Source organism: Sinohyriopsis cumingii, chromosome 1 (genome assembly GCF_028554795.1).
Source record: "Sinohyriopsis cumingii isolate HCF-2022 chromosome 1, ASM2855479v2, whole genome shotgun sequence".
NCBI classification, from domain to species: domain Eukaryota; kingdom Metazoa; phylum Mollusca; class Bivalvia; order Unionida; family Unionidae; genus Sinohyriopsis; species Sinohyriopsis cumingii.
In genome coordinates this window covers 76,313,932-76,340,702 of record NC_142961.1, presented here as the reverse complement: position 1 = coordinate 76,340,702, position 26,771 = coordinate 76,313,932, and the positions used below count along the sequence as shown (strand labels likewise).

The 26,771-nt window shown below is 35.2% G+C and overlaps 2 protein-coding genes across 2 annotated transcripts; one reads left to right on the top strand and one right to left on the bottom strand.

Annotated features, from left to right (window-relative positions):
* Positions 1–2,055: 2,055 nt before the first annotated feature.
* Positions 2,056–14,913, top strand: LOC149807154 (protein SMIM7 homolog). Its single transcript, XM_089962794.1, has 5 exons — positions 2,056–2,270; positions 6,693–6,734; positions 7,204–7,253; positions 11,809–11,899; positions 12,607–14,913. Exons 1-5 carry the CDS (start codon positions 2,245–2,247, stop codon positions 12,620–12,622), a joined length of 225 nt encoding a protein of 74 aa, XP_089818920.1. The 5' UTR covers positions 2,056–2,244; the 3' UTR covers positions 12,623–14,913.
* A 1,547-nt stretch (positions 14,914–16,460) lies between these two features.
* LOC149807153 (uncharacterized) lies at positions 16,461–26,352 on the bottom strand. Its single transcript, XM_089951790.1, has 5 exons — positions 26,237–26,352; positions 22,796–22,936; positions 22,008–22,160; positions 21,066–21,203; positions 16,461–16,597 (listed from the first exon to the last, which is right to left on the bottom strand). The coding sequence occupies exons 1-5, from the start codon at positions 26,286–26,288 to the stop codon at positions 16,461–16,463; spliced, it is 621 nt and encodes a 206-aa protein (XP_089807916.1). The 5' UTR covers positions 26,289–26,352.
* Between the last annotated feature and the right edge of the window lie 419 nt (positions 26,353–26,771).

Here is a 26,771-nt window from a genome sequence, read left to right as displayed (position 1 = left end):
CTATGACAAAGACACCAGTGCTGCCATCATCAATGGCAACAGAGGAGATTGGTTTAGAACAATAGTTGGAGTCAGACAGGGATGTATACTGTCACCTAAACTCTTCAACATTTTCCTGAAAAGGCTCATGGAGGATGTCTTGCATGACCACAGGGGCACTGTTAGGATCGGAGGAAGAACAATCACCAACCTTCGCTTCGCAGATGATATTGTTGGTTTAGCAAGAGTTGAAAAAGAATTTTCTGACTTGGTTGAATGCTTCAACACAATTTCAACGGCATACGGTATGGAGATTAGCGCCAAAAGAACCAAACAGATGACAAACAACACCAATGGCATCAGTGCAGAAATAAGGGTCAGTGGACAGAAGTTGGAAAGAGTCACAAGCTTCAAGTACGTGGGATCAATTATCACAGATGAGGGCTCCAAACCAGAACTAATTTGCAGGATTGCCCAGACAATAGCACCAATAACAAGGTTGAGACCAACATTGCTCTTGATTAAAAAATAAGGCTGATGTGCTCGAATGTCATATCCATCTTTCTGTATTGTTGAGAAACATGGATGCTCACATCAGCCCTACAAAGAAGGATTGAAACCTTCGAAATGAGATGCTACTGCAAGATCTTGGGCATCTCATATATTGACCATGTAACCAACGAAGAAGTCCACAACAGGATCCAACGAGGCATTGGACTCCATGAAGACCTCTTGATCACTGTAAAAAAAGTGCAAACTGAAGTGGTACGGTCATGTCTCAAGATCATCTGGACTGGCAAAAACAATCTTGCAAGGCACATTGCGAGGGTGCAAAAGAAGACATAAACAAGATAGTGAAAAAAGGGAACAGTAACCTTCGTTGCCTGCGCCACAACCTCCAAATCAACAACGAAGAATTAAAACGTGCGGCATATTTCACTCTGGTTCGACCAGGTCTTGAGTATTGCTCGACTGTGTGCAACCCACATAATAAAGATCTAATAATTAAGATAGAGATGGTTCAGAGGAGAGCTGCTAGATTAATCAAAAATAATTATCGTAAAACTGACAGTGTCAGTGCAATGTTGAACCATCTCCAGTTGGAATCACTCGTATCCAGGCGAACCAAGGCCAAGCTGACCATGTTGTACAAGATTGCGAACAGTCTAGTGGACATACCAACGGACAAAAACCTGACCCTGGCATATAGCCAAATGAGGGCAAACCAATGGAAAAAGTTCCAATTAAAGTCAGCATCGACAAATTGTTTCAAGTGCAGCTTCTTCCCATGTACAATAGGGACTTGGAAAAAATTGCCATCAATAATTGCAGAAGCTCCTGACTTAGTATTTGACAAGCAGGAGCTTTCCAAAATCGTATTCTAATGAACTAGTCAGCTACAAGTAATACCTAGTGATTCTCAGAGCTATGTCGGTTGATGTTCCACATCTCATCGCCGCTAAGGTAGCCAGATAGGTCTGTGTATGAAGGGTCGAAAACGTACACTGACACGCTTTTACTTATTTCTCCCTATCATTACTCTTCTGACTGTCCTATCACTTTCGTCATTTCTTTATCTTTGACCACGCACCACCTGTTGCTTAATAGTCAAGTGTGACTTAGTCGACGTATTTAAAGATAGATAGATAGAAAAGACAACATTAAGGAGTTGACAGGCATGGGCTTTTGGAGATTCCCAAAGGGCAGTAGAGAACAGGAAATGATGGAGAGAATCTGTTTTAAAGTCAACTCTGGTGCCCCAACGATCTCTTGGGTTAAGGGATTGATGATGATGATGACGATGATGATGATGATAATTTGCAACTTCTACCGATCGGAACATGGCTCTGCCATTTTCGTCATGTCCTGAAATAGCCTTGAAATTTCAGTTCCCAACGGTGACGAATTACCTCTGAGTTGTCTTTCTGGACTTGGGAGAAAAGTCTTACGTTATTCCGATTCAAGCTTTCTACATTGATAAACTGGTCATTTGTGTTATTCATAAATATATATTGTGCTGAGAACCAGACTACCACATCGACAGCTACTTTAGATTGGTCCCCTTGTAGTACCTTCTGCTCAATATGTGCCTTGGGAAGATATGGTTCGGGAACCAGGCTATAACTAGACGTACTTTTAGGATTTGTTATTGGTTCTTTCATTATGCAAATCAAAATCACTGCATGTTTAGAAGCAAAAAGAATAGCTTAATTTTTTAAAACTACATATTGCAATTGTTACTGAATAATTGTACAAGATAAAATCATGATTTCGGATCTGATATTGGTCGGGTAAGTTGCTGTGTTGAGTGAAATGTAATTTCGAGGGCTACCAATATCCTGATGTGTGACGTAGTTTGATTATTAGGCCTATTATACTGCTTTTACAGAAGAAAACAATCAGGGAGAGTAGTCAAAATGCGTGTAAGTGTAGGAGCAATAGGTTTTAAAATTGATAAAATGCATTCATACATGTTCATATTTTAAGTGGTTGTTTGTACACTATGTACACTTAAATTCAAGAGTGCTTGTAAAATTCATTTATTTCGACTGCAAAAACAGACTTAAAGACTTCATAATGTTTACATCCTTATTATCAGCATGTTTTTGTTTTGTAATTTCATGGTGTTTGTTTTTGTAATCATGTCTTTGTGTATGTTTTTGTGTTATCATTTATTGTAAAGCGCTTAGAGCTTCTCAAGATTTAGCCCTACAATGTAAGACACAGCACATGTTGTTTTTGTTTTACTGCTGTGTTTTACTACCCAAATATAGCGTGTTCCAGTGTCAGTTCATATCGTAATGAGTAGTCAAAGTTTCAGGAATATCTCACACACTTGGCAGCCTACATTGACACTCTTCCACTAATTTATTTGTAATTAATATACTTACTGTGCAGTTTTTATCCTGGCGGAATGAAAATATGACACTGGATGCATTTTCATGTTCCGTTGACATACATTTGAATTTGTTGCAATGCGACAGTAGTCGAGGTACTCTGAAATATGTTTAAGTAGGCTCATGTGGTTGATGTGTTTCTTGAATGAAATGAAACTTTGCTTTCAGTTCCAATAGGCATAAAATATTTTTATTCATGTTGTTAAAGAATAATATTTCAACTTAACCCGATTTTGGCATTCCTGGCTTTCATTGCTTTCCAGCCAACTGAAATGTAAGCAAACGGAACTAGAGAACAGGTCCATTTCTTTTGTGGAAATTTGAATTTATTAGAGAAAAGACATCAGGGTAAGTAAAGTCTGGCAAAAACATTATAACTTTACACTGTAGAAAAGCATTGTTATTGGTTGGCAGTTGTGTGATATTCCTGAAAATTTGACTTTCGTTACACTGTTGGTTGACATCAAAACACGCTACACAGCGCCATTAGTTAGACAGTAAGACCCATCACCCCCCCCCAACAAAAATATCAGGTGATGTGTCTTATGGTGTAGGACTACTCAAGATTAGGCGCTGTACATAGACCAACAAGTAGGTCTCTGTTTTTTTCTTCTGACAATTACTGGTAGTGGAGACCAGCCATTTCGGGTCGTATTTCTTACTGAAGTTTCACCCTCCGATTATTTCCGATGATCAGACATACGCCAGTAATTAATAAAAATTAATAAATTTATTTTGACAGACCTTGGCATGTGGATAGTAAGTAAAATCCATCTTCTTTTTGACCCATGGCATTAAATCCTTCAGAACGTATATTTTTTAGTGTTAATCACTGTCAGAACAGAACACCTGTGTATACATTTTTTAAAATTGCTGACACATGCATGGAAAGCAGCATCACCCCAATGCCTGCAAACCTTCTTATGAGGACTGCATCACTAAGAACTGACTAATGCTTAGGATGGAGCTGCAGTTAGGTTAGGCCATCATGGCAGAATTTTGGGGGGAGAGACATTTAAAAAAAAATCAGAACTGTAATGAGCTGACAAAATATGCTAAATAATAATAATAATAATTATTATTTTTGTTATTATTAGTAGTATTTTCAGAGATATTTAATAATATCTACAATGGTATTATTGAATAGCAGACATAGACATATATACAACTAGACCATTTTTAGTCTGAACATTATCAAATATTGTTTACAATTGTATGGCTCAATAGAGAATACATATAGACATAAATACGTGCAGGCACATACATACATACATAGATGCATGCATGCATGCATACATACATACATACATACATACATACACCTCTTATTACATCACATTATAAACTGACACTTGAATTCACGATAATTTTCTTCATTTTGACAAATTTTGGCTAATTTTTGGGATAATTTTTTAAATGTGGGATATGTAAATGTCTGTGTTTCTTATGATAGCTTCTGTTCTGAACTGCTGAAAAGCCTTATGATATTTCCCTGTGATTTCTCTTTAGAGCTCATTATCCATCTGTAATCCTAGAAATGTTTCAGTATTTCTTTTCCTTTAAAATTTTGATTTTCCTGCCTGGAAAGTTTCGAATTAAGTTAGTCTTACAGTATATTTTGTTCAAAACAAAATCAACATGACATTTTCATGAGAAAACTAATTATGATGTCTACTTGGTCCTGTGTGAAAATGGTGCAGATTTAACCTTAAATTTGGATGCCATGGTGGCAGTTTTGAAAATGTTGTTGTCTCTACTCATAAATGGAAAGTCATATTGACATGGGGTTTTCAACAGAAAACTTTCTACAGTGTCTAGTTTTCTTCATAGTTGTGGGTTTGTACTTAAGATGAAGTCAGTTTAGTAAAAACATTACATAGATTCTGGATAGATGTAAACATATTGATGTGATATCAGTTCAGGTCATGGGTTTTCTTGAAAAACTAGTCTTATGACTCTATGGTCATAAACTATTAACAGAAAGAAGCAAAACCAACAAGTTTTGTAAAACTTAAATAATTTAATTATCAGTCATAAATGAAAAGGTGAGAGGAACTTAGAGTATTGTGAAATGAATCCAAAACAATCCTGAAAATGTTCTATTAAAGTCCAAAAGAATAAAAAGTTATGTATAGATTTCAGAACCAGAAATATACTGGTCTGCCATAAATCATGACATCAGAATCACTTTGTCCAGAACTCCTTTGAATAATTCACAACAGTTCCAAACTTTTATTATAGTCCAGTGAGCACTTTCTATTTCCACTGAAGAGTCCAAACAAATGTTTTTCCTCTCAAATAATACCTTTCTACAGCATAAAACACATCCACAGACTTGATGTTACAACAGAAACACAAGAAATAAGAATGACTCCAAAATAGGAATGAAATCTGATTGTTTGGTTCTCCTTATGTACACCTTCAAGATTCAATTATGACTCTATATCACAATATACCCCATGTCATAGATCTTAGTACTCATTCTAATATTTCAAATAACTATTTATGTGACCTAACTCATTCAACAGGAATTGACTTAATTCTTCTAAGATACCACCTGACTGACTGTCCACTGGGAGAAAGGCCAAATCTTGTGAACATACATGTATTCACAAATAATTCTATAATTAGTAACTTTCAGTAGGTACATAAGCATCTATTTATAGATCCTATACAGTTTTGCATTCTTTAATATCTTAAAATAGATCTTTACATGTATGCCAAATCCAGCTATAAATAATTCCAACAAATTTTAGTCATGAATAAATGTTACACAAATTAGACAAAATCATGTACATAACATCAGGCTCACCTATCTCTGATTGGCTAGCTGCTAAGGTATTTGACCATGTTGACAAAAAGTGATTTTGAAATGATTATTCAACCATCATTCTGTTTTTGAAATTGCATCATAAGTTTTCATATGAGGGATGTTTTCTTGAGAATTGTGTATCCCTGGCATAAACATCAGTCTTAGTTTAGTCATGTAGTTGTATTCAATTCGGTTGAGGGATTTTTTAAAATTATTTCAATTCTTCATTGGAATTACAGAGTGCTCAGACTTTAGGAATTAGTAGTTGTTTTGGTCAAAGACATGAAGCTGTGACTTAGCTTAAGACCATAGAGTCATAACAATCTCATCTAAAGTTACCATTTTGGGAGGTGAAAAATGGGGCACAGGCAGTACCATTTTTTTAATTTTTGTTGCATACATGTACATGATAAAATGTTATAAGGTTGGGTCCATTAGTATATGGTAAGTTATGTTACTAGAAGTACACATATTTATATTTATTAACCTTATTATTATTTAATATGAGAGACAATTAACAACCATATCGTCATTGTAAATCAAATCTCTTCTAGAGTTTACATTGCTTGGATACCTCTTGATAAATGCATGTGTGTGATTTGGATTTTTTAGCGTAGCTTTAAACAAATTTCAGTCATATTGCTATGATGTCTGCAGTGTGGCAGTTTATAGTGATGTCTAGCACTGGGGCATCATGCCGCAGACATGTAACATGGTGTCCCACCCAGTCACATTATCCTGACACCAGGCCGACCAGTCCTAACACAAACCTCTTAATGCTGAGCACCTAGCGAGGCAGCTGTTGGTATCATTTTTGTAAGTCTTTAATGTGATTCAGCCAGAGTTCGAACCCACGACTCAGCATATGAGGCAACAGCTTTAATCACTTAGGTCACCAGAGTGGTCAGAGATCAATGTATTTTATATGCAGTGGAGTACAATTAGAGATCTGTGGTTTTTATCTCAATATAGATAATGAAATCTGTGTTTTATTTTTATTTCAGAACACTCCTTGTAAATGCAGGAGCAGTGCTTAACTTCAGGCTGTAAGTTAATTTTGAAAAATCAAACCATATATGTGTGAATTGATTGAATGAAGAAAATAAATGTCTACTGCATGATAATAAGTGCCTTTGTCAACTTATCTCTTGTTAAGAGATCATGTAAGTAATAGCATGCATACTTAGGTACGGCTTCATTTGTAAATACGTTCATGATTCATACAAAATAAATGTACAAACTCAAGACAGGAAAATTAAACCATTTATTACCTGTTTATTTGTACATATACCACTCAGGGGGAAATTTTTAAAACACTTTTCACACCATTTTAAGATTAAATTGTTTATTGTTAGATGTACAAATTTTTCTTAGCATTCATGGATATTTCATACATTTATAAAGATTTCTACACAGTGAGCTTTTGAAGAGCGAACTTAAAACTAGGTCTGAAATAATAGTAAGACATGGTACCATCACTGAGAAACACTAATATTTCTGTGTTCTTTGTTACAGAAAGAAAGGCCCGCATGATGAATTTCAAGCAGTTGTTGAACCTACATTAGGTAAATGTTACATATTCCCCAAATTAGTTTATATTACTATTAAATGTCCAAATCAGTCTATGCTGCTAAATGTCCAAATAAGATCAATGATACTAAATTTCCAGACTTCTAAGTACAAATTGCCAAATTTCTCCTTACTACTAAATCACCAAATTAAACAGTACTACTAAATCCAAATCCATCTATATTGGAAAGATCTCAAAATCACTCTATACTGCTATATCTTGAAATTACTCTGTACTACTAAATTACCAAGTCAGATGTTACTATTAAATCTCCAAATCAGTCAGTACTACTAAATATCGAAGTTACTCTATACTGCTAAATATGAAGACCAGTCTATACTACAAAATCTCCAAATTATTCTCTACTCCTAAATCCCCAAATTACTCTATGCTACTAACTCATAAGAGTTATGGTACTAACTCTCAAGAGTTATAGTACTAACTAATTATACAGAGTATCATTGTTATTTCATGTACTTCATAACATATGTAATTTTAATCAGTACTTATGTATCATTATCAGTTTTTAAAAATGTTATCTTTCAAATAGAAAACAAATTTTTGTTTTCTTTGACTCCAGTATATTTGTATTTTTAATTCTGAAAATTCCTGTTTAAAAATATTGCAAAAATAAATTTTGCAAGTCAGATATTATGCAGTTAAATGTCATGCTATATGAGTGTTAGTATAATGTGGTGTACCTGACACTTGCATACAACTCAAGAAAGAGGAAATCCATTTAAAATGCTTTAGTAATTTTGGCATTTCATTAATATGGCAAGTGGAAGGCACATCATCAACAAACCATTTGCTAAATACTTCGGAATCTATTTACAAAATCTTGAAGACAGAAATATTAAGGCTTGTTGTTGTGGGGTTTAACGCCATTTTTCAGCACATGATAAGCTATGCATGGCGGCCAGTATTAATGGTGGAGGAAGAACCCAGGAAAACCCCTGGAAGAACCACCGAGCCATGAGAAGCTACTGGCAAGCTTTCTCATATACCCACATTAGCTGAATCCTGGATTCGAACCCACGCAGACAGAGGTAAGATGGCAGTGATCCGTAATGGAGAGTGCTTTAGACCACTTGGCCACTATTAAGGCTTGAGTGGTTAGAAGGTGGCCTTTGATGCTATATATGTATGGTTTGAATTCCAGTGTTAGTAAGAGGCTGTGTGTTTAGCATCATTGGTGGTTATACTACATAACATTGTGCTATCTGTTATGTGGGGATGTTTAATGATGGCCCATATACACTGAGTCACATCATGCTGTCCATCCTATTGAAAGAATCTTTGGGATATTAATGGTGGCCCTATGTGCTGAGAGTCATAACAGGATGTTTAATGTTTTTCTGTGCATTAAGAGTCTCATTGGGATGTTAAATGGTGGTCCCTGTTCATTGAGAGTCACATCAGGATGTTTAATGGTGGTCCCTGTTCATTGAGAGTCTCATTAGGATGTTTAACAGTGGTCCCTGTGCATTGAGAGTCTCATTGGGATGTTTAATGGTGGTCCCTGTTCATTGAGTCACATCAGGATGTTTAATGGTGATCCCTGTATATTGAGTGTCACATCCGGATGCTTAATGGTGATCCCTGTTCATTGAGTCACATCAGGATGTTTAATGGTGATCCCTGTGCATTGAGAGTCTCATTGGGATGTTTAATGTGGTCCCTGTGCATTGAGAGTCACATCAGGATGTCTGATGGTGGCCCTGTTCATTGAGCCACATCAGGATGTTTAATGTGGTCCCTGTGCATTGAGAGTCACATCAGGATATTTAATGGTGATTTCTGTGCATTGAGAGTCACATCAGGATGTTTAATGGTGATTCCTGTCCATTGAGAGCCACATGAGGATGTTTAATGGTGATCCCTGTGCATTGAGAATCTCATCGGGATATTTAATGGTGTTCCCTATGCACTGAGAGTCACATCAGGATGCTTAATGATGATTCTTGTGCAATGAGAGTCAAATCAGGATGTTTAATGGTGATCCCTGTGCATTGAGAGTCTCATTGAGATATTTAATGGTGTTCCCTATGCACTTAGAGTCACATCAGGATGTTTAATGTTGGTCCCTGTTCATTGAGAGTCACATCAGGATGTTTAATGGTGGTCCCTGTTCATTGAGAATCACATCAGGATGGATGTTTAATGGTGGTCCCTGTGCATTTAGAGTCTCATTGGGATGTTTAATGGTGGTCCCTGTTCATTGAGAGTCAACCACTCTGGTGGCCTAGTGGTTAGAGCGTCTGCCTTGGATGCGGGAGCTTGTGGGTTCAATCCCTGGCCGAGCCATACCAAAGACTTACAAAAATGGTACTAACAGCTGCCTCGCTTGGCGCTCAGCATTAAGAGGTTAGTGTTAGGACTGGTCGGCCTGGTGTCAGAATAATGTGACTGGGTGGGACATCATACTACATGTCTGCGGCATGATGCCCCAGTGCTAGACATCACTTTAAACTGCCACACTGCAGACATCATAGCCATATGACTAAAAAATTGTTAAAGCTACATTAAAAATCTAAATCACAGACACACACACATTGAGAGTCACATCAGGATGTTTAATGGTGGACCCTGTTCATTGAGAGTCACATCAGGATGTTTAATGGTGATCCCTGTGCATTGAGAGTCACATCAGGATGTCTAAATGTGGTCCCTGTTCATTGAGAGTCACAGGATTTTTAATGGTGGTAACTGTACATTGAGAGACACATCAGGATGTTTAATGGTGGTCCTTGTTGATTGAGAGTCACATCAGAATGTTTAGTGGTGTTCCCTGTTCATTGAGGTCACATCAGTATATTTAATGGTGATCCCTGTTCATTGAGTCTCATTGGGATATTTAATGGTGATTCCTGTGCATTCAGAGTCACATCAGGATGTTTAATGGTGTTCCCTGTGCACTGAGTGTCACATCCGGATGTTAAATGGTGATTCCTGTGCATTGAGAGTCATATCAGAATGTTTAATGGTGGTCCCCGTTCATTGAGAGTCACATCTGGATGTCTAATGGTGGTCCCTGTTCATTGAGAGTAGCATTAAAAAAGCAGAATTAAGCTGCACTTCTGCAGATATACTATGAATAATCATGTTACATGTAGCTACCATGCATGACACCGCTTCGGTGGCCTAGTGGTTAGAGCGTCCACCTTGGATGCAGGAGGTCGTGGGTTTGATCCCCGACCGAGTCATACCAGAGACTTATAAAAATGGTACTAACAGCTGCCTTGCTTGGTGTTCAGCATTAAGAGGTTAGTGTTAGGACTGGTTGGCCTGGTGTCAGGATAATGTGACCGGGTGGGACATCATGCTACATGTCTGCGGCATGCATGATGCCCCAGTGCTAGACATCACTATAAACTGCCACATTTCTGACATCGTAGCGATATGACTGAAACATTGTTAAAGCTACGTAAAAAATCAAAATCACATCACATCACACCATGCATGACCTTGTTCTGTCTCTACTTGCACATAAGTCAGGCTAACAACATAGACTCTTTATCTGCTGGACCATCATGCAAGGTAGACAAGGGTCTATGTTGTTCGTTCTACTTAATCCTAATAAAACAGCATCAACCCAGATCTGCTGGTGTGTTATACAATGGCAGATCTGGGTCTGTGCAGTTTGCAGTTGGATCTGACTAATAAGCAGATAAATACTGTAACTTAAAATCCATTTACAATGAATGAGATCTTATCCTAATTTTCAAATAAGTCTATCCATTACTCAGCCCATCTATAACTCATACAAAGTTATAAAAATTGTTACTGAAGAAAAAATGTTTCAGACAATAACCCATTCCCTACAAGCCCTCAGGGCTTATCATGGAAAAAATTTGGTATGTTACCCAACCCTGTACAGGACCCCCAGGACTTATCATGGATCATGGGAGAAATAATGAATTTAGTATGTTAACCCACCACTATGGGCCCACAGGGCTTATAATGGGAGAAATAATGTATTTGTTATGTCGACCCACCTCCTACAAGCCCCAGTGCTTATCATAGGAGAAAAATAATGTATTTGGTATGTTGCTGCAAGGTCTTGTCTTGGAAAATATGTGTATGGTATGTTAACCCACCCCTACAGGACCTTAGGGCTTATCATGGAAGAAATAATGTATTTGGTATGTCGACCCACCTCCTACAAGCTGCAGTGCTTATCATGGGAGAAATAGTGTGTTTGGTTTGTTTCATCAGGATAATATGTATGGCTGGATAGGAAGAGTAGAAGACTGTGAAAGTTTTGGATCCAAATTGCAGTCCCAGTTGGATTATTCTGGATGGGGGTGAGGTTTTCATATTTCATAATCATGAATGCAGAATTGTAGACATTTGTAGTTACATCCATTTCTGGTTGAAATAAAAAAAATAGCAGAATATAAATTCCCAAGTTAAAGTGTCCTGTATTTTTCATTCTCTTATGTTCAGTCAGGTTGAAGCAAACAATGTACATTCTATAATAAGCTAACAAACTTTGAATGTTATTTAATATTTCTGAACTTAAATAATTTTTTTGACAATATTTACAGGTGACAAGATCAGGGAGTTTCTGCTGAGTCTTCGCTACTTCAGGATATTTATAGCTTTGTGGAACATCTTCATAATGTTCCTTATGATTGTGTAAGTGACTTTATATCAAGTATTTTCTGCTTCTGCAAAAATATAAGGTGTACTTGTAATGAATTTGAAACGATTTTGATTATCATCTTTGCTTAATTTTTTGGACACCTCATTTTTTGTCCAAACAATTTTTAAATGTAGCATCCATTGTGGGACAGCGGTGGTTAGTAATTGTATTCTTCATTCTTCATTCATATTTTTGGACACTGACAAAGATCTGTAAAGGTTTAATTAAGAAACAGAAGTAATTTAATACATTGCCTGGTACATGAGAAATGAAAATAACAAAACACAGCCTATAAAATGCCATTTAAAGAATATGAGCCATAGTTTCACATTAATATTTTGTTTCAAGATATCTTTAAATACATTTTCCCTATGTTTTATGTTATATATAATTGTTATTTGTAAGTTAACATTGATTGGAAGACAAGGTAAAAGAGAAATTCATTTCAGTTATGGTGAGAAATTGTTCTGAAATTAAACTATTTCCTTGGAGAAAAAGCATGACAGACACTAAAAACCAAGGATAAACTGATAAAACTGGTATACATAACTTTTTATTCCTAATACCATTTAATTAAATGTTGAAAATCAGTATTTACTTTTTTGCCAATTTATTCACATTTAAGATATTTTTTTGACACGAATAACTTATGTATTTATGGTATAAAGATTTTGAAGTCAAATTTGATTTCTTTTTGCAGGGTATTTGGGCATTAATCACAGAAAGAAGCTGGATATGTTTTCCTTGTCATGTTCAAGATGAGTTTTGATGAAATCGTGTTTCTTTGACTGTGATCAAATCAAATATGACCTTGAATAACTGAGTAATGTGAAACTATGGTTATAGTCCAAATTTTAGTTGTCAGACTAATTCTTTCATTCTCGTAAATATGTATATAGTGATTTTAAGTGCTTTGCATATGGCCTTTTTATATGATCTTGGCTCTCTTATTTGACAGCCTGTTTATTTGGGAATGCCTAGTATATAGTATTTTAATAATAAAAACAGTAGCAACCAGTTGTTACTCTTGAGTGATTTGCCCGTGATGTATAAATAATCATGGTCTCAACAGTTGACTATTGTTTCTATATTCTTCAATCAGAGGTTAATTTCCACCTATTAATCATTAATAAAATATGAATATAAAAAGAACAAAATTCATACTCCTTGTTTCTCAAAGATTTAAACATGTTGTACAATACTATCCATGTCCCAGTCTTGGATGAAAACTTGAACTTGCACCTAGTAACTTGGTAGGTGTACATTTTCAGTAGGATTTTTTAGTGTTTCATGATGTCCATGATACATTGTTGCAATAGCACCATAAGATGAGAGTGCCATAATGTAATGATACAATGTTGCAATAGTCTGGCATTTGTGAATAACTAGGATAATGTAAGAGAGTTTAATTGTTACTTGCATAATAATATTTTTAAGTGTTTGAGTGGTGAAATCAGATGAATCAACTTGACAAATGCCCCTGACCACTAATTCTCAATCAAGTAGGATTTCCATGCCTTTTATCTTTATTATTTATTCCATTTCCATTATTTGATTTGCGCAAAAGACATAATGAACTTGATAATACAAAGGAAGTCTTCTTTGTATTTAAGTGTACAGTACAAAATATTTCTGCAATTGGAGATAAAAACTTAGTATGCAGTTAATGATGTTCACGCAGAAATGTCCAAACATAGCTGTGATGGTAGATTGACATTTTTCACATTTCAATATGACATTAATTATATATATATATATATATATATATATATATATATATATATATATATATATATATATATATATATTAGTAAGTCGTGTATAAACTAAGGTAATATTACAAGCCATGGTTTGATGTCAAAACATTGCCACAGGCCAGACCTGCCAACACTGACGAGTCCGTCTCAGTAAGGCAGTTGATTTTTTCCATAAGTTTGACCAGTTTTCAGTAAGGTGTTACAAAATATCATAAACTGCTATTACAAAGTTGGAAAACATAATTAAAAGTTTGGTATTCGGAATGTGCAGTGACGATAAACATTATGTTAAACTAAAAAGTTTTTAGAGTACGCTTAAACTTATTTGCCACTAGTATAGTGCACAAATTATAGTTCCAAACCCTATGCAGCTCAATGGCTTGCTGCTTTCTCAACTTGGACGTAATTAATGGAAATTCTTTTTCCATTTCACATGATGTTTCCCACCATGAGTCTTACTAAGATTGGCACGATATGTTCAATAAACATAATTGTGTCTCTTCCAGCTTTTATTCACAAGAATCTGAATATTTATTTTTATTTTTCCTGTGTTCATTGTTAACACTTTTCAAGAGACTTATTTTCCATTTCGTCTTTGAACATGCATCGCTTGCTGCACGCCATTTTTGAAAAAATTCTATGCAGACGCTTCACATGAACAAATAGATGCAGTTTAAAGTGTCTGATGTGCTTCTGTAAAGTTAGTCTGGTTCCCTGACCAATTTCACTCTTTCTGGTGCTGTGAAAAGATCAAAAGTTATGGTCACTGACTGAAAGAAAAGAAAATTGTTTCAGCATGATAAATTCTCTTTTCCAGCATTTACATTTACCAACATTTTGATTGCTTTGCACTTGTGGTACAGCGGAACTGTATCATCTTTGGGGTCAAAGGTCAATGTCTGTGTTATTGGAAGAAAAAAAGTGGTTCTGCACATTAATTTACATTCTCCATCATATACACTTAACAAGTGATGTGGAGGCATGCTTATGGGCAAGGAAGAACCCTATTGATTTGGAGTCACAGGGTCAGAGGTCAAGGTTATTGTAACTGAAGGAAGAAAATGGTTTCCACATAAGAACTTGAGTTAACTATCATCTACATTTACTAAACTTTGTTGATGACTTTCATAAAAATGGTTTCCACACCATAACATTAGTTCTACACTTTTGGGTGTTTGATTAATGTGAATTATTTGTAATACATTTTGATTGTATTGTATCATTTGCATAGAATAAACAGAAAAAGATGAGACTATCTCTTTTTTTATTGGTGAATCATGTTCATTCTCCAATATTCTAGATACTTTGCAAATATTTTGGGGTCATCATGCTGAGTTACACAAGCTTTCACAACTGATGTTTCAAGAAATGATACTGAAGATAGCTACTGGTCAAGCATCAGCGTAAACTGACTATTCTGTGATGATAGTCTAATGCTCAGAAATGAATTTTCAGAGATCTGTTCTTGTTCTTGTTTTTCCTTTTTTGTGAAGAAATTGTGTCAGTTGTGTGACACCATATATCAAGAACTATATCCTGTAAGTAGTTTTATAGTTCAATCGGGTTTTGTTAATTTGCGTACACACCTAATCTTACCCCAATCTCTTTTTTCCCATTTTCCTTTTATGTTCCATTTTGTTCCAAACCTTTCTGTATTAAATAAACAGGCTGGAACTTTTTTATGTTCAATACTTATCAAAAATGTAGCTACAAGATTAAACTTCATTTTGTAAAAGCTCTGAGTGGAATTTTGGCATGTCAAATGTTGTAGATAAATGAAATATCACAGTCTCAAGAACATCCTATATATCAACCAGTTGAAGATGAATGGCATACATAGAGGATCTTGCATTGTTTGCTCATTTCAATAAAAAGTATGAAACTCGAGCATTAAGTTCTATCTTCAGGACAAATTATTCAGTGAGTTTCATACATTTGAATTGAAATGAGCATGAATGTAAGATTGTGTTCATAACATGATGAAGACCATCATTTATTCATTAAAACCCTAAAACGTTAAATAACTTGCATGTACATTCGGATACATTGGACGTATAGCTTGCACCTGAAGTGTTTCCCAGATGGCGCTCTCACTTTCCCCAAAATGCCACTGCTATCACAAATTGATATCTACAGCTTTCTTGCAGAAACAATAGCTGTTTCTGTTTCCTCATTTTTCAAGAGACTCTTAAAAAAGTGACACATGATAAAAACGTTAACATAAATGTTTCATCTAATTTCGCTTGAAAAAGTGTCTTGCTCGTGGATCACGCTGTATGTCGAGATGATAATTTGGTGACTTACATGACTCCAATTTGTCTACACCCAATTCGTCGAGAGGACTTTGCATAAACTGTTACATCTAGTTGTGTAATTAACGTGAAAATGAAAGTTTTAAGACGGTTATTAGGTCCTATTTTGTGACTTTATAATTTCAGTCAAAGCTTGCGCTTACTAAAGACCAAGTCCAGGTGTGTATTTAAAATGAGAATATGTTTTGTACTTGTTACATCACGATGAAAATTCCGTCTGTAGTGGTATTTCGTCAGAATAGAAACATTTTAAAAACTATACAATTACTAAATTGAACACAATGAACATAATATCAATTCTATAAATGGAGAAATTAATGTTCTAACCTCCTGCAAATGGGACTATAGGCTGTATGCACTGACTTTCAGAAGAGTCCTTCGAGAGAAAAGACACCTTGATTTTGGATTGTTGGTCTTTGAGAGTTGCAATAAAAGAATGAGTAAGACATTCAGTAAGTTTAGCTAGATTTATATGACCAACAAATTTATCCCACGATATTCAAGCACGCTACCTTCGTACACACAACCACGCCATTGCTGCAGTCACACGTGTTGCATCCATCAGATGAGCTGAAACGGTCTTCGTTATTGTATGTAATTCCATGGTATGTGCAGGCGAGACCTAAATAATAATAATAATAATAATAATAATAATAATAATAATAATAATAGAAATAATAAGAATAATAGTTGTCACCTCATGATTCGAGTATCATTTAAAAAAAAGAGTTTAATTGCAGACTGGCAAACGAGGAACGCAAGATCAGGTTAATCAACCACGATTAAAATAGATAACTCCACCAGCCTTATTCCATTGTGAATATCTAGCATTATTAAAGGAAAAATTCTCATCATTATGTGAAAATTTACAACTTTCAAAAGAAGAAAAAAAACCTACACTAAATAGGTCTGATTTACTAAGGCACCTTTACAATGAATAACATAAGCTACAACTCTTACATAACAAAGAAATCACAGCTACCCTAAGTGTTTTATTTCTGACCCAAATATTTTCCATACGATTGGCTCCGTTCACGTTACATGCATAACTTAGTTATTTATACTGTTTGACATTATTGTTTTAAAATAATGAAAATTGTTTTCTGCGTAACTGTAGAAAATAGTACATTGAACCTTGGCCTTTTTCCATAGGAGTCCGCATCTAGGGGCAAGCTGACCTCTTCATGTTTGCCCTCCCCCCGCCCCAAGTGAATCTGCAGGCGCCCCTGGATTTACCATGTGACATATTAAAGTTAAATTCCTATCAATGAACTACTTGCACGAAAGACCGTACTGGTGGCCTAGTTGTTAGAGCGTCCTTCTCGGATGCGGAAAGTAGGGGTTCGAACCCCAGCCGAGTCACACAAAAAAACTCATTTAAAAAAATGGTACTAACAGCTGCGTTCAGAATTAAGAGGTTAGTGTTTGGACTGGTTGGCCTGGTTTCACGATAATGTGACTGGGCGAGATATCGTGCTACATGTCTGTGGCATGATGCTCAAGTGCAGACACTGTAGCTATATGACTGAAAAATTGTTAAAACTATGTTAAAAATCCAAATCAGACACCTGCACCAAAGATGTCTTACAAGATAGAATAAGCCGTATAATGTGCATTGTTATAATCTCCTTAGAGGGCCTCAAGGGAGAATAGTCCTTGACTAATGAGTCACCCTCTATAAATAAAGCATTATTATTATTATTATTATATTATTATTATTATTGAGTGTTACAATCTTTTGTATACACCTTTGCCTTGGCAAATTCGGGGTGGGGTGGTTGGTTGAATTTTTTTTTTTCTTCACCCGATCACTTCCAGTTAGACACTATGGGACTGCAGACTACGTGCAATAATAATTGCAATCAAAACATTTTAAACTGACCATAGCAAGTCATCATGGCAAATTAAAGGGACTCTTAACATACATATGTATCTGCCAATGCCAGTTTCATCGGCAAGGGGATAATATCCAAAATGTACCGGTAATAGTAAATCAACAGATAGCATAGCGTTGATGTTGCAGAGTGTATAGCCTATACCTCATGGCAATGTTCTCAATGAGCCAAGCGAGAAATTTGTTGATTCACACTACATGGGGCAGAACACCAACATATTTTTTCAGTACATGTTTATTACTACAAACATTTCTTCAAGCGGAACTCGGAGCCGAGTTTGAATCAAACAGGAATTCTGAGGGGAGACAGTGCCATCATGGATCATTACACACATCAAGACTTTACAACATTTGTGTAGCATATTTACATTTAAAGTTGATCAAGGACTGCCAGGGTGAAGGGTTATGTTTCCAGGCAAAGCATAGTTTTGTGTCTATGCACAACCACTATGAAATGCATCCCAAAATAAAAAATGATCCTTTACCAATGAAACAAAAATTATACATTTAGGTATGAACTACTTAGCTGGGTAATGATACATTGAATTTTATCCTTATCTGATTCCGCGGTCAACGCAGTCGAGTGTGTAAGTTTTTCTGTACAAAGGGTAACGATGTTGGAAAACTCCTGGAGACTTCATATCAGATAATGCTGTTACGAATCTATGATCTTAAACTAAGGAAAACAAAAGACCGAAAACCAGTAAATTTGGTCAAATTCAACCAAAAATTTATTTCCCTACAATAGAAAGTGAAAATTAAAAAGAACTTGCTGTATTGTGAATTAAATCCTAAATAGTCCTTACTTTCTATTAATCCCAAATAGTCATAACGTTCTATTACAAGTCCAAAAGTATAGAGTATTATGAATGAATTCCAATTGTGAATGTACTGATTATCAAATAGCCTGGAATAGTGTTGATAAGCTAACAGTCTTGATGTATCATAATGATACAATATCTCTAAATGATTTAACAATCCTAAAATATTAATGTAGTCCAAATGTATCAATGAACACTTTATAATTCCAATGAATAATTTAAATAAATAAATCCTTTCAAATTTCAACTGAACACAACTAAAGACATGATTCCACTTCAGATTTTAAGATGGGAATAAATAATTCGGATGAAAACATCCTTAATGTAAAACCCAAGACACAGTAAAATGACCATGATGAGGATCAAAGGCTAATTTCCAGTGCATTCTAATTTGTCAACAAGATCAGATCTATTACTAAAAGTTTATTAAATAACATGGCAAATATCAAGTACAACAGGAATTCCGAGGGGAAAACAAATGTCCTGAACTCAAATCCAAGTAAACATGCTTATCTACAAATGATAAATCTTATATTATAATCTCCAATCAGAGACACATTATCTATGTAATACAGTGGAACCCGCTATAACGCGATAATTGGGGTACAAAATATTGGATCGCGTTAATATTGGGGTCGTGTTAATGCGGGGTTTTACAGTATTTTACTTTTTTTCAGAGAACAACTCATGGCTTATAATCGTGTATTCATGTCTAATGTATATGATGAATAGGGGGATATTAACACCGTTTACTATCGTGTCGTCGTGGCATTCAGTTCATCTATAATGCATGTAATTCCATTGAAAAATTGCACACAGATTTACAATATTCAATATTTTCCCCCAGATCATTGTGTCTGAATTCAACATCTGATATATATCATGAACAGAGTATCAACACCGTTTACTTGCCGTCCGATATCGTACCGTCGAGGCTTGAAATTAATCCATAAAATATGTAATTCCATTGCAAAAAATGCATACATGATTATTAAATAATTTCGTCACACATTATTATGTGTCTGAATTCAGTGGGAAAATTTAACAGCAAAATTAGGTTAAGAAAGACGAGGCACGTGTACGGTTCATTGCGTTCCTAGGTCTTTGAACGGTGTCTACAAATTTCATACTATTAACATTTTCTCGTATGCGTTTCCGTGTGTATTTATCCATTGCAAATTTCCAATAATTAACGCTTGTACGCCTATTCGCTTGAACGATTACAACAATAATAATTACCAATCAACACATGCTTTCAGCGTGCATATAACTTTTACTTCATATTTTGTGAATATCGAAAGAAACATGTAAAAACTACTATACAAATCATTGCGCAAAGTGCAGAGAACGACTTGCGTTTGTGAACTTGCTTTTCCATAACGGTAAAATATTTTTATAAAAAATAGTAACTTAATAACGAGTTCATGAACAAACATCATACCCATGTAAAACCCGAAAACTAAGTGCAGTAGGCTTGCAATGTTCACGAATCGCTTTTATAATTTAAAAAAAAAAAAGCTGAACGCTTGTACAATTTCCAGCTAATAAACCGGATATTATTTACTGGTCAACTGATTGCGTCTAATATTGAAAACATGCTGACGGCTTCTGTTTTTTTGATGTTTATTAAATTGTGAGAATCTTTTATCAATCACCGCATTGTCTAATGCTTAGTTGTGTATGCAGTTAAAGAAGAAACACATGTTGGCTATTGTTTGAGCAACGATTGTATACAGAATTAATTGAAGACAATCACAAAGCTGACTTACTGGCTTTACTCATGGACCAGTAATAAGTAACATTTCCTATAATGTTTATTTTGGCATAACACTTCAAGAACCAGGTGATATTGTTAAATTTCAGAAGCTATGCCACGATCGTCTTATATTAAAATTCATACACAAACTCTTCCCCAAAATGATAAAAACTTTTTACACACTATTTCTCGTACTTAAATTTTTTTTCCTGGTACGAGAAAAATACACATACATGTATTTAAAATTTCAGAAACCACGCCACGATCATATCAAATTCGAATTCAAACGCGATCTCTTCCCCATAATGATAATTCATTTTTTGTACACTATTTCATGTACTTTGAACAAAAAATATTTTTTCATGTGCAAATGAATATACGAAATTTCGAGAGTCACGCCATGACTGCGTTATATCCGAGAAAAAAAACACAACATTAGTCAGGTAGGCCAAAACTCTTATCCTTTGCATATCGATTCTCCTTGTAGCGTGGAAAAGGAAAAGTAAATTAAACACACATACAAAAAATCACAGGTCCAGCATGCCTTAGCAAGCATACTTTATTGAACCATTTCTGGAATAATGAAGATGTAAATTCAATTAAAAATCGATATCCATACCTGAAGCAACAGGTGTCTGACACGTGTGTCCACAACCACTAGAACAACATTTATGATCTGAAGCACAGTCTTGATCTGAGGAACACGCTTCCACACACATGAAGCCCGAATAATTAGGACACGAACCTGATTTCTGGACTTAAAGACAAACAAATATATATATATATATATATATATATATATATATATATATATATATATATATATATATATATATATATACACCATTTAAGCCTTCGTGGAACCCAAAAAGCACTTCTGTTATTGTCATCTGCTCAAAAAAGAGAATGAGATTTGTTAGAATTGAGATCGATTCGTTTCTCTATGTATTCGAGTATGCTCTATTGTTTCTTATTCCCATTTCTTATGACAGCTCCAAAAACACACCCCCCCAAAGAAAAACCAACAAAAAAAGAAACAAAAACCAAACAACAATTATTTCAGCTAATTATCTCATAACATCGTTTAAACCTATTTAGTATGCTCTGTACATAGGCACATGTTAAGCGAGTCCACGCGTTAATAGAGAACATACGTTTCTTCCAAAAAGATTTAAAATAAAATCTAACGATGAAGCTTCCTAGCAGATATGAAACAACTTGAGAAAGAAATATTGACCAGAAGTCACTTAAGATGACAATCGCATTAGATGTCAGCCAAGTTTTACTTGCATTTTATCTGCCAAGAAATTGTATTTAAAATGTTAGGAAAACATATACGTTACATTCTACCTTTGTATCGTGTGATTTCATTTCAAACATATACCCGCATCTTCTACGTTGTTCTTTTGTGACTGGACGTTTTTGTAATATTGTTCTTTATAACTGATGAGAAGAGACTGATACAGATATTATTGGTTTCAGATATCTCGAGTCCAAGGAGGAAAAAAGGCAATGTTACGATTCATGATAAGAATGTAAATGCTGAAACAGCATTTCGTACCTAACGATTGGTTAAAAGCATCCTGACATATGTGACCACAGCCGTCCAAGCAACATTTCTGACTTCCACCACAGTCATGATCTGAGGAGCACACATCCACACAGTCGCTGAAACCAGTCGCTTTAGGGCAATATCCGGGCTTTTCTGCTTGAACTTAAAAGGAGGAGATCTTTTGAATAAAAGTGTTTCCATTTTAGTGTCACGTAGAGGAGTAATTATTTATTTTGACGGTATTACTTATATTATTTATTAAAAATCATGTTTGCATCAAACAGTCGATGTGTTCTTTTCTTATTCAGAAATTGTTCATGGACAATATAATATAGACTTTAGACTACTTGGCCAAATATTACAATATCTTTGTGGATAACTCTGCGTGTATAATCCTGTGTGAATAACTTTTTTGTTAAAGAGTTTACAATGTGCATTGTACGTACCAGAATGAAACATAATAACTGGATCCTCTTTGTGTAACACTTTTTCACCCTACAGATTCCTATCTTCCGTTTTTGAGAATTTCTGCCCAGCTAGTGAATGTTAAAAAATGTGTACATTCAAATACTTTACAAGTAACAGCTTCAGTGCATGAGACTTGATTTTCACGAATCATGATTTGATTCGTTTCATCTATTTTCTCCATCGTTTAAAAATAACACAACTCAAATTTAAAAAGTATTGTTGCAGATCGTTTCAGATTATAAAATCTAGTCTTAGACTTGCATTGCGAAAATGTAAGACTGCTACATATTTAGAAAGAAAGAGAACGAGTTTCATCAATGTATACCTACCTAAGCCGACTGGATTTTGGCATACATGTCCACACGAATGAGAACAGCATTTTTTACTTCCGTAGCAGTCGTAGTCTGATGAGCAACCTTCTACACATGTCCTGGCTCTAATTATAGGAGGGCACCATCCGGGTTTTTCAGCTGAGTAATAATGATGATGATGATGATGATGACGACGATGATGATGATCTAGTAGAGATGGTTGCATCTCAAATGGCCCCGTTCTATGCATTTTGCACGAGAGGGTTTTAAACAAAAAACTTCAGTGGGAAATATTGACATTTAAAGACGTTGTGCATTTAGGGCCATAAATCCTGACTTGGAATGCTGGATGTCAAACATTTAATTATCATCAATATAAAGATGCGTAATAACTTTGGCTTAAATGCAGTAATGCGTAATAATGATATCAATCTAAAGATGCCTAATAACTTTGGCTTAAATGCAGTAATGCGTAATAATGATATCAATCTAAAGATGCCTAATAACTTTGGCTTAAATGCAGTAATGCGTAATAATGATATCAATCTAAAGATGCCTAATAACTTTGGCTTTAATGCAATAATCCGTAATAATGATATCAATCTAAAGATCCGTAATAACTTTGGCTTAAATGCAGTAATCCGTAATAATGATATCAATCTAAAGATGCCTAATAATTTTGGCTTTAATGCAATAATCCGTAATAATGATATCAATCTAAATATCCGTAATAACTTTGGCTTAAATGCAGTAATCCGTAATAATGATATCAATCTGAAGATCCGTAACAACTTTGGCTTAAATGCAGTAATTGGTAATACTGATATAAATCTAAAGATCCGTAATAACTTTGGCTTTAATGCAATAATCCGTAATAATGATATCAATCTAAAGATGCGTAACAACTTTGGCTTAAATGCAGTAATCCGTAATAATGATATCAATTTAAAGATGCCTAATAACTTTGGCTTTAATGCAATAATCCGTAATAATGATATCAATCTAAAGATGCGTAATAACTTTAGTTTAAATGCAGTAATTATTAGTAATGATATTCTGAATATAAGGTCACGTGCCAAATTTGGTTGAAAGCCACATTATCTTCCAGACACCAAACACTGAAGAATGAGCAAACAGAGTGCATTAAATCCTCTAAACGACAGTCTACTAATCAGTTAAAACACGTGTGAGTTTATAATATGGAATTTCAGGTATACCAATTACAAACGACTTCGCATGTGAATATATGAATGTAAATTAAAAAGGTCAATCACGCAATACTAGTTAAATATACATAACAAATGCACCTGCTTAATTTTGTCTTGATTGTTTCCTATTTGGTCGAACACCCAAGCGTATCACAAATAGGCAGTAGTAGTTATTCATGTACGCAATTTTAATAAATACAGCGATGTTGAGAAGAAGCAATTTTAAATTGAACAAGCAAATTTTCAAGTGTGTGTGTGTGTGTGTGTCAATAGAGAGCGACTCTGTGTGTGTGTGTGTGTCCAACGAAAACAAATTATGTTCGAGTTAAGTGTATCAAATCAGGCTTCCTTCCTATAATTTTATTTCCATGAAACATAAACTCCTCCTAAGCGTCATATCTGCGAGAAATAAATTATGAATCATACGTACGTCATCGAAGTAATTTACAGAGATATAATATATTTCGTTCTCCTGAACTTTCTTCGTAAATATAGAAACCACATTATATTCGGACCACTTCGGAATTTTTACAATTGGATTGAACATACAATTTACACTGCTCCAGTGGCTTATTGGTTAGAGCGTCCGCCTCGGATGCAGAAGGTCGTGGGTTCGATCCCCGGCAGAGTCATACCAAAGACTTAGAAAAATGGTACAAACAGCTGCCTCGCTTGGCGCTCAGCATTAAGAGGTTAGTGTTAGGACTGGTCAGCTTAGTCAGCGAAGGTTACAGAGCATGAGGAAGGTGTGCTCAGTTCTTCGTACTCTCAGGTTGATCTAAACATCCGTGTTTTGAACCTTTTGAAGTTTCTGTAATAGATACTGAGACGAAACAGACAGAAGTGAATTATGATAGTCCAGTGTTGAACGTACCAAGGAATACATGTGTTTTAGTGGCATCAACCGACTGAAAATTGCGAATGGAGCTGATACGTCTAAGCTCCAGATATGCATCTTTACACATCTTCATTATATGTTGGTGTATTGAGAGCTTATTGTCGAGAGTGACACCTAGGAATCTTACTGACTGTCTAAATGTAATGTTGATATTGCTGATACATATTGTTTGCTGTAAAGGCTATGGATGAGAAAGACGTTGCGTGGTTATCACCATGACTTCAGTTTTATCCTCATCCATCTGCAGCTTGTTGCAAATCATTAACGACTTCACATCGGAAATGCACCTCTCTACGCTATGGATGGTAACCTTAATTTCACCTTGGCATGTAGATTTGTATATTTGAGTGTCATCAGCGTACAGTTGGTGAGACACAGGATATCCATTTATGAGATTTAAGAGCGGCAGAGTGTAAAGAATGAAGAGAACCTGGCAGAGAACAGAACCTTGTGCAGCACCAAAACATAGATCAACTGGGCTGTACTATTTTCCATTTACGGACATAATTTTACTCCTGTTGACTAAGTAGGACTTAACCATAGTAGTTCTGTATCGTCAATACCAAATACATGCTTTAGATGGTGAAGTAATCTATCGTGGTCTATTGTGTCAAATGCCGCAGAAAAGTCAAGAAAGGGTGAGGATTGTTATTTCTGCTATAAAAGCGAAATGCAAACTGTAATTTTAAAAAAAAGGCTATTTGAATTCAGATGAGATGCAAGGTGGGATAGAACAAGATAATTTTAAATGAAAGAGAGGTTAGACAAAGGTCGGTATTTTTTTTAAAAATCGTTGTGGTCAAGTGTCAGTTTCCTCAAAAGACGATTAACATTGGGATACGAATTCCCCGGATGAGACAGAAGTATTGATAACATCGGTCAGTGACCACATGACTTTGGGACACTCATCATCACACTTTAATGTATCCAATACACAGAGACAGGTTAAAATATAATACAATGTGAAATACTCATAATGTATCCACACTGAAGATAAAAAGTAATTAATTGTTCGTGAACCGACACCTACAAACCCAAAACAATTTGACACAAATTGACTGAGAAAATAGAGTTAAAAAAATAGACTAGAGAGGAACAAATATTAATTGCTTAAAATTTTAAGATGGTTTTATATCATATATTAATATACGAGTTTAGATGTGTTAAACTATATGATACAAATGTCGCTAAACTCACATTAAATCTATAGCCACAAACTAAATATATTGTGTGTGAAAATGCTATGTGTGTGTTTGTGTGTGTGTGTGTGTGTGTGTGTGTGTGTGAGAGAGAGAGAGAGAGAGAGAGAGAGAGAGAGAGAGAGAGAGATAATAACTGTAATTAATTGCATACCGACAGCGTGCCTGGTAACAGTGATCAAAACCATGCAGATAATTGCCTTCATTCTTAATGTAGATAAGTATCTAAATAACACGTATATCTGACACTGATCAAAGAAAGAACTGAAATTATACAGTGAAGCCATTTATTTGAAGTTACATGTAGCATCGAATCATTGATGGGAGAGGCTCTATCTTGGCCACCTTATCTTAATAACAATAATGTACATTAATATAGTCACTAAACTTAATTCTCGGGCCGATATGGCACGTCACTGCAATCATTTGGAAAGTCATTTTGGGCAATGTATGAGGAGAAGAAGAAGAATCATTTACTTTGCTGTAGACCAAATATTCCTCCAGTACATACGTACTGAATGAATACAATAGGTAATGGAGAGCTAATTAATTATATAAAGCAATCAGATTTGTGTGTGTGTGTGTGTGTGTGTGTGTGTGTGTGTGTGTATGTGTGTGTGTTTGTGTGTGTGTGTGATTTGGATTTTTAACGTAGCCTTCACAATTTTTCAGTCATATCTCTTCGATGT

Coding starts and splice junctions, on each gene's coding strand:
- LOC149807154 (XM_089962794.1), top strand. CDS start 2,245: ATGATTTCGGATCTGATATTGGTCGG. Junction 2,271..6,692: donor TCGGATCTGATATTGGTCGG/GTAAGTTGCTGT, acceptor TTTTTATTTCAG/AACACTCCTTGTAAATGCAG. Junction 6,735..7,203: donor GCAGTGCTTAACTTCAGGCT/GTAAGTTAATTT, acceptor TCTTTGTTACAG/AAAGAAAGGCCCGCATGATG.
- LOC149807153 (XM_089951790.1), bottom strand. CDS start 26,288: ATGAAGGCAATTATCTGCATGGTTTTGATCACTGTTACCAGGCACGCT. Junction 22,937..26,236: donor TGTTACCAGGCACGCTGTCG/GTATGCAATTAA, acceptor ATTATTACTCAG/CTGAAAAACCCGGATGGTGC. Junction 22,161..22,795: donor CCAAAATCCAGTCGGCTTAG/GTAGGTATACAT, acceptor CCTCCTTTTAAG/TTCAAGCAGAAAAGCCCGGA.